A 13081-nucleotide genomic window follows, 5' to 3' on the forward strand; every position below is an offset into this window, starting at 1 on the left:
GGAGATGTGCACTTATTTTCTGGCATAGCCCAATGTTGATTCGTGTCTGGTCCAATGCACTCCCCTGCGGGGCTCTCAAATTGGACTCATCAACATTTTAGCGCAAGTATATCATTGAGTCAAATTTCTCTCTCAACAAGTGATACTCATTTATCATGTTTATTAATCTATAAATAATTAACATCTTTACATGTTATGACAATAGGTTTCGCATGTTTAAATAACAATAAAAGACAAGATTAGTACATAATTTAAATACCATCACACACAATTAACATATATACATTTTTTCAATGTGTTTGACACTCTATGTATTTTAAAGAACAACATCTAATATCACAGTTCTGTTCTGTTTTTCGCCTTGGGTTCGATTTAGTCGGTTATACATTGATATCGAATATGAAGGAAGGAAAAATATCCATAGTCAATTTAAGTGCGATTTACATCGACAATCCTCAAAAACAAGTATTTGATATATCAAGGTGAATGTTTGAACTTTCAGTTATATAATAAATAAATAATTACTATGTAAATAATAAAACTACAGATATATAATAAGTTCACATGATACATAATAAATAACACATAAATAAATTACAATCTTAATATTAAAATGATACAAATAACATGTTGTGCCCGAAGCGTGACTTTTAGTCAGTGCAACATGTGCAAGGTGGATTTTTTTCAGGACACCCTGTAATAATTTATAATTTTTTCAGTGAACATTAAAGTGATAACGGCGTTATCACTGTTATTGGTCGTCGTTTTCCTTATTGTTTTTGGTGTCATCATCTCTGGTTATTCTTGTTGCTGTTTTTGTTGTTGCATTGTTGTTAATGTTGATGTTCAATTTGTTGTTGATAATGGTGAGATGATGTTGTGGTATACCGTCATTATCACAATTGCTGTTTTTGTTTTGGTCGACATCGTTGTGCCGGTCGTGGTCATCATGGTCATGCGTGGTCAGGTCGTTCTTGAGTACTTTTATTGTACCGTGGTCAACATTCAAACGTCTGTATCATTGCACTTGTTTCATTTATATATAGGCCTACTATGATCAGCTCGTAATAGGCGAGAATTACTCAGTTTTTGTTACTGCGCGAGTCAATAAAGTTCCAAATTACGCCCGCGTAAATTCACAAAAGCGCGAGTCGGTCACGCAATACGCAAAGCGCACTTCGCGTGCTACGCAAAGTTGTACGCCATTCTATATCAATCCACGAAGTTATGAGCCCCGCCTATTAATACGAGCTGATCAGAGTATAATGCCAAAATCTTTAGGAATCTGGTGGTTCACTGTAAAACTGACGTTAATACCGTTGCTTAAATTCGTCACACAATTGTGGTGATTTACAAAAAAATATATATCACTGGTCAGCATCACCCTTAACATGGCTAAAACACATACAATGACTAATCGTCGTCTTAATTAATTGATTTAATAATAAACCGCAATTCGATTGACACATTGCACATACTGTGATCAGCAGGAATTCGGTTAGATTGGTAAATCCCCAATGCTTATTACGTAAACATTTTCAAAGAATTTTCTCATTTCATAATAAACCTCAAATATTAGTAATCAAGGGTAATAATATTATTACATAATTTTGCAATTATTAATTCGTATGGTTACACCATCCAAGTAGCAGCATTTAGGCTAATTTCATAACAAAAAGCCAATACGTGAGACAGGTATACCCAGCAAACACAAAACGTTTTCGACATCATTCGCAAAAGATTACATAAAGGGTATATTAAGAGTATAAAACGTTTTCATAACCTTAAAAAAACATTTTTTGATAATCTACTGCTCAGCAAAAAAAAATGTTTTACAGAAAACGTTTAAATGTCGGGTTAAATAAAGGGTATAAAAACGTTTTAATAACGTTCCAAAAACATTCTTGAAAACTTGAAACAAAACATTCTAAACAGAATGTTATTTTGGGGTTGAGAAAATATTTTGCGAAAAATGTTTGCCCAAAATATTTTCAATAACGTTTTAAAAACGTTTTCATGACCTTTATATAACCCGACATTTAAATGTTATTAAAATGTTTTGAAAAAAACATTTTAAGAACATTTCTGTGTTTCCTTGGTTCAAATATTTTAACATAATGTTATTTAAGTATTGACACAATATTTGGCAAAATTTTTGTAAAAATAGTTTACAATAACATTTTTTGAAAACATTTAAAAATATTGTTGTAGTGTGTTTTCATACAAAACGTTTTAAAACGTTATCGTGACCTTTATATAACCCGACATTTTAATGTTATTAAAACGTTTTTACCTAAACCAAAAGCCAAAATATAACTTATTTAAAACGTTTTTAAAAGTTTTTGTGTTTGCTGGGATAGTCATTCCATGCGTTTGTACTGCGACTTAGATTTACTTCTTTAAATTCCTCAAAAATTAGGTACATCTGAGAGTAATTATCAAAATAAGCACAAAAGCCGTAAGGCGGATTACGATGTAGTGTCAAATCGCAATCTGAGAATTATGGTAAGGAAATTGCACGCCTTTAGTACAATCAGTATATAGTACAGTTAGGGCCAGTAGCCGATATACAGCCTGTCTCAAAAAAAGTTGTGCAAGTGAAAAGCGCCCTCTCTGGCAATAAGAAAATACCGTTGTGACATGATGCTCACATCAACGTCAGGGGCACAATCTTAGCTCTCAAATACCGTTTATTCTGTTCAATTGGTTCTTTTTAATCTCGAGATATGTTTAGTTAACGACGAAAGGGTAATATCACAATTGTGCCACTTTTACTAGCGAATAGGGCTGTACATGTAAATCAATGATAGCTGACGTTGATGCGTCTAATGCACCCCCCCTTTCGGGGCTCGTGCATTAGACGCATAAACACCAGCGTGCGTGCATTATTTTGTCTAATTTCATTAATTTGTCAAAGTTCATGAACTTGTTAAAGTTCATTAACCTATAAGTGTGCAATATTTGTTTGTCTTTTAACATGTCTTGAATGACAAAGAGAACAGCATTTACCATGGTAAAATCATTGACATGCACATGTATTTAATTTTACAGCAGAATGTGATATATTCATTTATCGTTTAATTTGTCGTAAGTGGAAAAAGAGAATCATTATACATTTATCATGATAAAACACTAAAAACAATTTTGTATTGTTGTGTAATTGATGCATTCTTTTGATTTCATGAAGGAACTCTTGATCATTGATTTACAATTACATGTACAGCCCTATTCCCTAGTAAAAGTGGCACAATTGTGATTTTACCCTTTCGTTGTTAAGTAAGCGTATCTCGAGATTAAAACAAGCAAATTGAACAGACTAAACAGCATTAGAGAGCTAAGACTATGCCCTTGGCGTTGATGTAAGCATTGTGTCACAACGGTATTTTCTAATTGCCAACGAGGGCGCTTTTCACTTGCACAATTTTTTTTGAGACAGGCTGTAGTCCGATGTTTTTGCGTGCGTTTTTGATCATGAGTGCGGTAAGCGGTGCGTCTTTCGTTTATGTTACCGTTACGTTAACCAATTACCCGCTGCGATAGTACATTTTGGTGCTGCAGGACTTCTTTGGGCAAAAATGTGTTTGTCACAATGAACGCCCGTAAGACCTCGAACTATAATATGGCCATTAATTTATAGCAAATTTGGTCATACCACATTCGGCTTTATTAATACAGAATTTTGTTTATAATTTAAAAAAATACGGCTGATATGATTGACATAATATATTAAAGATACTTTTTTATATACATATACTGTTTCAAGTGCGCGCATTCAATCTACGCGACTCATATAAATATTGATTGCTCAAATATTAGATATTTTTGTTCATAATAAATATGTAGTACTTTAACTTTCTTACAAGTGTGCGTGTACACTTAGAGTATTCAAATTTGATTTGATCTTAAACTAGTACAGGAATGTCAACATATTTTGGCATGATATGATAGAGAATATTTCCTAACATCTTTGTTATTGGTAAGCTTACACATCTTCAGATTGGCAAAGTTTTGCACCAACTCTCCTCCTCCATGTTTTCAGCAAATTGACGTTGTTGGATCAGATCCATCTACTTGAGCAGATCCACTTACTCGAGCCAATCCACCTACTCGAGCCAAATGCAAGTTGAGATTATAAAGAGTACGACTAATTTCAAATAATACTCTTGTTCCTTCCCTGTAAAATTCGCTACTGAATGCTGCCGGCGGAGATGGTATCTGAAAATTAAACAAAAATCAACCAAACCTGTTTAGTTTCTTTGAGACCAACCCAAAAGAATGTGTTATACCATAATAGATAGTGGCGCACATGGGTTCCTTTGCTTTAGGGTAAATGTCGTATACAAATAGAGATATCCCCGGGATATCCCTCCTCTGAACATCCCAACAATAATTAAGACTCTGTGCTCTTGTGTTTATTGGAGGACACTTTTAGTTTGCGCCTAAAATTATGTCAAGGGAGCCCAATATGCACATGTCTAGTTCATAAAAAATATCTGATTAGACTATCATTAATGCTTGTCAATCTATTATTGTACCGAGTCGGAGCCATAAATCAAGACGACTAAAAAGCATCAGAATGTACATGATAAAGGCTGTTACGATGCATTCTCATAATTCGTTCATTCGAATTGTTTCCTATGCATATAATTAAGGTTTTAGAACTATTTAGGTTCACAAATACGCGGAATATTTTATGATGATTATGCAAACAGAGCGTGCATGATGTACTACTTACCGAACAGTTTTCAGATGTATATGGCACGGGTGGTGTATAACATTCACATTGCTCTACTCTTGAGGTAACCTGAAGAAATAAGAAAATGAACAGGTGAAATTATTAGCATTAAATTATTTTAATGGTTAGACTGGCCTGTGGGACATTTTGAACAGTCTGTTTGGAATTGTAAAACACAGTCAGTACATATACATGTCTTGATCCATGCTTTGAATATATCCGCAAACAGTCTCAACCTACAGTCTGTCTATTCTGAAGTACAAAGTACCGACGCGGACGCACACAGTGTGCCGACTTTGAAGGCACGCATACCTGCAGCAGAGACGCATCACTGCGCACTGTTTACGCGCTGCATACGCGCGCGTTGTCACTTTGTACTTCAGAGTGGACAAACTGTACTCAGCGCCTAGAACCCAATTGAACACACACATGATACTACAGTTTGATCAGCTTGTAATCGGCGAGCCTATAACATCGCTGATTAATACCAATCTATTTTATTTTGAGAATTGTCTTGTGTCATCTCGCCTGGAGCATCACAAGTTATTAATTGAAGTCCTATACTTTGTCTACTTTCTTTAACACGCAAACCTAAACTATACTTGTCAACTATACTGCGCCAATAAAGTATCCTTACACTTGGAAAAATAATCACAATTTCCAGACTGAAAAATATTGGGGTAAATTTGTTTTTCTAATAGATGCACTATCTAATCCTGCACATTATGACACCACATTGAATCCAATGTGACTTCAAGAAGCAAAGTTACAAGCATTTGATTAGACGAAGGTCCAGTTTTAAAAGTGACAAACTGGCCTATTCAAAACTCCACAGACTAGACATCTGGTTTGAGAGTGGAGAATGGCTAATTTATGCGTTTGGCTTTAATTTAAAACAAAAGGAACACAAGAAAACTAAAACAAAAGAACTGACAAATAAAATGAAAGTTATGAAAAGTACAGAGAAACAAAACTGAAATAAAAACTCCCGGGTAAAAACTGCTTTAAATAACGCTTCATTGAAGAAACTGTGCTGTCTCTTTGTTTCGCTTGTTGGAATCTTTTTGCGCCTTGTATAGGCCAGTTTGTCACTTTTAAAACCGGACCTTCGTCTATTCAATTGCTTGTAATACTTCTTGAGGTCACATTGGATTCAATGTGGTGTCATAATGTGCAGGATTAGAAAGTGCATCTATTAAAAAAACAAATTTACCCCAATATTGTTCAGTTTTGAAATTGTGATTATTTTTCCAAGTGCAAGGATACTTTATTGGCGCAGTATATATCACTCTTGACGTCGGTAGCTGTCGGTCTACTTTTCGGAGTAGTGGTAAAAGCCTAACATTTTCCGCCGATTACGAGCTGAGCAATAGAGCGATATCATACTCTGTCATCCATGTATATACGAACATCAGTGGCGCAAATAAACATCTCAAAAAAAGCAACTAACCCCCCTTAAATAATGGCCATTATTCAAAAAGGGACTATTGTATTACAAATCTGTAAAATGCGTTGGAAGCAGAATTTATTTCTGCGTATGTTGACACCTCATTTAATACGATAGCCCAGAAAACAATAAAACACCGGTCAATTTAATGTACTGAGGTCCAGATTTGAAAGCTGCACTTACATAGAATACGAAAAGACTCCTTTACACAGGTTTCCTTCCATTATAGGGGAGAGCGGGGAGTGTTCGCCCTATTTTTTTCTGACCAGCCTAGCGATGTCAATTTTAAGGTTAGGGATGACCTGATTAGCCCATGTGAAAGCCCTATGTCTTAGCTATATACGGCCACAATCCCAGAACTATAGGGCTTACAATAGCAACAGGATAGAGCAAACAAAAAAGTTTTGCAAAGTGGCGAACTTGCCCCATATTGGGGCAGGTTCGCCCATATGGTGGGGTAAGTTCACCCTAATCCCCCAAAAAGGTTTTAATGTTTAAAAACATTGCATAACAATAACATATTCAATGCAAACATTTAGCAAGGGTATACAGGGCATTCATTCTCTTCTGGGGAGTCACTAAATTTGTTGCAGGGGTCGGGTCAGGGTAAAATGTAGGGGTCCAAAGTGAGTTTAAACGTACCATGTTTACAACTTCGGGGAGATTATGGATTAGGAAATAAAGGGTGGTATGAGCAATATACTGATACCACATAACTTTAAAAAACATGCTTTTCAGTTGTTTTACCTTGTTTAATGGTATAATTATCAATATTTTGCATAATACGCGGATGGGGCAGGTCCGCCCTCCAGTTTGGGGTAAGTCCGCCCGGGAAGATATAGGGCGAACATGCCCCATCCTCAAAGGGCGAACGTGCCCTTGTGCACATTTTTGTATTTTCTTAAGGGTATGAAAAATACAAATCGAATAAGGTGTTTATAACTGCATGTACTGAATACAAAATCAATACAATTTACTGCAACTTCAAATCTTGGGTTACATTGATTTAAATGTACGCTATGACGTCAATATTTAGTCAATTGCTACATTATGAGGTGTCAAAATGTGCAGAAATAAATTTTGCTTCCAACAGATTTGTAATACAATCGCCCATTTTTGAATAATGGTCATTATTTAAGGGGGGTTTAGTTACTTTTTTTGAGATGTTTATAAGAAATGTCGGAGAGTTCATTCGCCACAATAGAATGCCCTACATCACTCCTATATAATACAACACATGTAATGAGTTTGAACGACCATGTTAAAGATGAATCCATTTCTCTGGTTGTCTAGAGTCAGATATAGGATTAAACGTTCATATGAATTTATGTACTTACAGCTTCTTGTATTCTTGTGGAAGTACTATTGATAAGTTCGCTCAAGTACTGAATATCAGCGGCTATTTCGGTGTTATTCTCTTGCTCCATCATTCGCCATAACCAAAAACCGAATTGCGGCAATTCTTGTAAACGGGTCACAGTTTCTGTCCCATGATTTAACTAGAAAGAAGAAAATATGAAAATGTTCGACATTGGTTACTCCGGATATTCAAGATGTTGTGGGTAAGAAAGGATACATCATTCATTACAAAATAGTCTGAAATGATAACTCAATCGACCATGAATGCTAAGAAAACGGGTATAGACATGATAGAAATCATTGGAATAACATGTTTTCGAAATGTGGGGCTGACGTGGCTATACATTTTGCTATATTATATCAAGTTGCAAACAACTCAAATATCATAAAAGAATCAAGCAACGTTTTGTTGCAAGAGAGGTTTATAGCCTGACACCCTAACTCTATAATGTGGCAAAATGCTTAAAGACACAGTCTCCTTTAATGGAAGAAACTAATACAATTCAGCTCCAGGATTCAGCTGTGTCTGCGAAGGTGATCAAGTAATGTTTAGGCAATGATCGAACATCGGGTATAGCACATTGATTTTGAGTCCAAACAGTAATTTTAATGCTCGCTTTCAGATCTTCAGTCCTTCATAAATCCATACTAAATGACATGCCTGTTCGACGATGTCTGCATATAAGAACCCAGTCTCAGAGTAAATTTTATACAATATCAAAATGTAAACTATAATTTCATATATTGTCTGATTTGATTTAATACTTGACTTACATTGTTTTCGTCTAAGCAAAACGGTCTTAATGGCAGCAAAGTTGTTGTCTGAAGTTCATGTTCATCTTTCTGAAAGTGAAAAAAAAGTTACCAAAATTATTGTCACATTGGGGATGTTGGATATTTGCCCATATATCATGTATACTTTGCCAAGAGACTTGACTGATCATGTTGGTAAGCATGGTAAGCATGGTAAGTTAAATATAACACTGTTTAAGACAGTTTCAAATTGAAGATCTATTTTTTCACTGCAAATTAAATTTGAAATATAACTCTATCATTCATATAGCATATTCGATATGAGTGTAACATTGAGTCGTGCATGCAAAACTTTCAATACAATGCGCTTACCGACCATGTTGATATATTTTATTAAAGTAGTATTCCTTTATATAACAGAATTCCAGCACATTTACGAATAAAGATGCTGGTATCAAAGCAAATACCTTGTAGCATTGCTTTTTAGGTAATTTACCTTATTACTTAAAGGCCCATTCAGTGATTTGCTCATCCGGACGATCGTAAAAATCATCAAAATTCAGATTTTGGTACATTTGTCATTGTCATAGATGTGCTAACATAGCCTGCGAGTGGTTCAGCCGAAAGCCGTGTATTTAAGCCAAAATAAGACATTTTACACAAATCTGTAATTTAGATACTGACAGTATCTAAATTAGCTATGTGTATTTGAATGGGGCTTCAACTTCGCCAGTACTGCAATTTTCTTCGTTTTTTGCCAAATTTGTCATTTCAAAAATACCAAATGACAATTTGAATGACTTATCCTTCACTTTTAAGCAATTTATAAACAATTTTAATTTTTTTACACTTGCGCTGGGATCACTGAATGGGTCTTTAAGTCCAATGAAAGAAACAAATTGTTTCGTCACAAGAATGATCGTGGGTTTTAAGCCGATACATATCCAACAATAGAAGATATCCGATTTGATTTTCTTATTAACAAAATAATGATAACGTACTTACATAAGTTATGTAGAGTCTATGTGATTTATTCCTGAGCCAATTCAAAATTCCATGCACTTGTGTTGCAGAAGATTGTTCCAACTGGCATATATTGTGTATTGGCTGACGGTGCTGCCGTCTGTGTCTAGGACTCAGTAATCCAAAATCTCGTAGTGAAGCTGCTTCCGCGTGAAACAAGTAAAATGGCGCCAAAATTGAGTTGAGTACACATATTACATATATATGACGCATAATGTTCACAAGGGTTATGTGTGAGCAAAAAGTAATTCCACGTGATGAAAATGATGATGATGATGATGATGGTAGCGAGAATAAATTGGAAAACATCTTGATTGTAAAGTATAGAAGATAACTTGTTCAATTCTTTGACATTCGTAGTCGAGAATATCTGTGAAGAAATAAAATTGACAACCAAGTTTAGTAACATATATTTTAACGCCACCGTTTAAAACACAGACAGACACACAAAACACAAATAAATAAACAGTTGCTGTTAACTATGGCTTATATGAAAGTAATTTCCAGTAACTCAAAATCCCAATCTGAGTTGTTATAAGTATAGGTATATGCACATTATCTTACAACAGCGAAACTACAATGTAAAGTACGTTTAACAACTTTTCAGCATCTATCCTGGAAGATATTGCAAATATCGTATAGATTCAGAAAAAAACATCACTTCATAGCCCTAAATACATCAATCATATAGAACCTTTTGAAATATGTTTAAAATTATCGAACATGTAATACGATAAGACAAAAGAAAATGTAAAGGGAAATTTGCAACGCACCGGAAAATCTAAATAATCTATGTCAGATAAAATACTGAAGAATTGATAGATTTGACTGAATATATATAGTCTGGTAAGTCTACGATCCCAGTATACATGGTATACGTAGGCAGTGTCGGAAATACATCTGTTAATTGCTAGCGTTCTGATTGGCTATTGAGTAATTAATTATTCAAACGATAGGGTGTCTCGTACTTCCGGCGCGGCACAGGTGATATAAGAATGCCCTTCTCAAACACCCAAATGAAGAGAACTCATTAATTAATATTGCTCATTTCTAAGAACATATTTCTGCTTAATTATGGTGTGTAAGCAATTAACAAGTTATGGGTTGATAGGCGTTGCCGTATATGGGCTCAAGTTAAATAATGTATTAATCTTTCGAGGTCTAGTGGTAAATTAACGGAACATGATTATTTAAAATGGTTTACTTTCACTAAAGCAACAAAAAAGACATAAAATTTGCAGGTCTTTTTAGGAATTTTTTAAAATCTTCAATACGAAGGGTCAAAATTTTCAAAAGATTGACGGTTTTGCCTACATATACGTTATATACACTCTAAATACATATCATTATATTTATAAAGTTAAGTCCAAAAAAGGGGGGTTTGTCTCAGGACACCGCGGCGAGAATGAGATTTAGGCGAGTAGCGTAACCCGCCATACCAGTGCATTTTTATTGATAAAATCATGGTAGTTTCAAAGAAAATTACATTTTGGGCACAACACAATTTACGATAATTTTAGACAAAAAGTCAAAAATAGCGGAACAATATAGATCTCTACCTTGTATAGAACATCGTAATCGGGAAATCACATCACACATATCGAATTGTATTCTGAATACGAAGCATGTCACATTCTGATATCAAATAATTTTGATTTTTGAAATTCGCAATGTAATACACATTTTATGGCAAATCATTAAAAATTGATATTTTTGATATTTAACAGTACTTGAAGTAAACTTTATAAATCTGATGATTTATACTTAACGTGTATGTAGGTGGGATGAAAAGCCGACGATCAATTGAAAATTTTGACATTTCGTATTGAAGATATGGATTTTTTTTTCCCAAAACACAAAAAAAATTAGGTCTTTTTGGGAAAAAATCCATATCTTCAATATGAAAGGTCAAAATGTTCAATTGATCAGTCGGCTTTTTCTTCCTGCTACATACACTTTAAGAATGTATCATTAGATTTATAAAATTTGTATTATATCGTGATTTTCAAAAAATGAAAATTATTTGATATCAGAAAGACATGCTTCGTATTCAGAATGCAATTCGATACGTCTGAGGTGCTCTCAGGTTCCATAAAAAATACTGTCGAAACGCTCAAAACGCTCATTCCAGATCCCTTAATATCAGTACACCGGAGAATAGATCATCATTTAACCAATTTTCATGTCATGCCGAGTAAATATTGGAGTTTCCTCAGCACATAAAAGCTCCTTACTTACGGTAATGTTTCAATGTAGGATAAAATAGCTATAAATTAGTGGCCTGTTAATATTTGGGGTGCTCAATTTTATTTGGGGTGCTCAATTTTACACCATTGGCATTTCCCACAACATGATCGTGATTTTTCAGAACTTCGCAAGTTTTCAATGGTTTGATTACTTCGCATATTTTTAGTTTTAGGTCAGGGATAGGGTTTAGTTAGGAAGTGACGGTTAGAATAGGTAGAAATACATTTTCGTAAGGCATGTAACTTGGGGTAGCGTTCTTGCTAAATAAAAAGCCCCCAAAACAGGATTGCTAAAAACAAAATCGCATAGGACATAGCCTTTTAGCCAAAAGTCCTGAGACAAAACTTTTTGGCCTTACTTGCATAATTAATTAGGATTAATTTCTTATATAACTCTAATAGCCTCTAATTAATTACACTGCAAATGTTCCCGAACACATGACGCTTCTCAGACGCGTCCGAGGTGTTCATAATTGTCTCTTTAGAACACTAGTGTATTTGAAAATATGATAAGCCTTGCACATTAGTGTTCTTTTAGTATAATGTAGAACACATAGTATTGATCAAACGTGTCACAAGTGTTCTGAATGATTATATTGAATACTGGTGTTCAAAAATGGAACGCATGAGCAGATAGAGGCGTTGGAGAGCTGCGACGTGTCAGCGAGAAATACACGGTGCTCCTTTGAAGGAGGGATATAAGTAACAACAACAACAACAACAATGGCGATGCAACGTGGAAACGCTCCCGGGAAACGCTATTCCAAACTGTCTTTTTCAAGACAAATGGGGTGATAGTGACAGTAAATTCGAAGGATTTAGAGAAGAATGAAATTCAGGGCAACTTTGGGAGCGACTCGGAGCCCGTATATCTGTTGACAGCGATGAACAAGCATCGGAGAGACACAAGAGGGTGACTATGGCCGAGCGATTAATGCGTTGCGCTGTCAGCCGGGAGATACGATCGGCGAGGGTTCGAGCCTTGGGCTTGCCTTAGGTGAAAACTCTCTGATTTCATCGGAATTCTTCGGAACACCGCCATTATCTTGTTTATACTACCATGCATTTGTTTATTGTCGAGTAATGATATTTTGAAAATGTATAAATAAAGGTTGAACACCAGCATTCTGAAAATCAATGTTTGAACACGTGTCATGTATTAAAAAACCGTTACATTTCTTTCATGTGTCCGAGGTGTTCATAGATAGTAATTTTGAACACCAGAGTTTAAAGGATTAGAACATGTTACACTAGTGTTCTGAGGTAATAACACATGTGTTCTCTAATTAACACCAGTGTTCTCTAAATAAGTTGAACACGTGTCATGACTGTGTTAAAAAACCGTTACATTAATGAACGCGTTCCATGTGTTCTGACCAATTTACAGTGATGCAGATTAAAATTAGCAAAATGCTAAACGTAATATACTTCTATTTTACATGTACTACATATGTACCAAGTCTCAGCTATATAGATAATCCTTATCGTTACTTAGCAAATTAAAAAATAATTTTAAAA

The 13081-nt window shown here is 34.9% G+C and overlaps 1 protein-coding gene across 1 annotated transcript; it reads right to left on the reverse strand.

Moving 5' to 3' along the window:
• Positions 1 to 3825: 3825 nt before the first annotated feature.
• Positions 3826 to 9660, reverse strand: LOC140147649 (uncharacterized). The gene is made up of 5 exons (XM_072169419.1): positions 9300 to 9660; positions 8316 to 8384; positions 7520 to 7681; positions 4736 to 4804; positions 3826 to 4215 (listed from the first exon to the last, which is right to left on the reverse strand). Exons 1-5 carry the CDS (start codon positions 9624 to 9626, stop codon positions 4036 to 4038), a joined length of 807 nt encoding a protein of 268 aa, XP_072025520.1. The 5' UTR covers positions 9627 to 9660; the 3' UTR covers positions 3826 to 4035.
• Between the last annotated feature and the right edge of the window lie 3421 nt (positions 9661 to 13081).

The sequence above is a fragment of the Amphiura filiformis genome, chromosome 3 (genome assembly GCF_039555335.1).
Source record: "Amphiura filiformis chromosome 3, Afil_fr2py, whole genome shotgun sequence".
Lineage (NCBI taxonomy): Eukaryota > Metazoa > Echinodermata > Ophiuroidea > Amphilepidida > Amphiuridae > Amphiura > Amphiura filiformis.

Coding starts and splice junctions, on each gene's coding strand:
- LOC140147649 (XM_072169419.1), bottom strand. CDS start 9,626: ATGTTTTCCAATTTATTCTCGCTACCATCATCATCATCATCATCATTT. Junction 8,385..9,299: donor ATAGACTCTACATAACTTAT/GTAAGTACGTTA, acceptor TTTCACTTTCAG/AAAGATGAACATGAACTTCA. Junction 7,682..8,315: donor TTTGCTTAGACGAAAACAAT/GTAAGTCAAGTA, acceptor TCTTCTTTCTAG/TTAAATCATGGGACAGAAAC.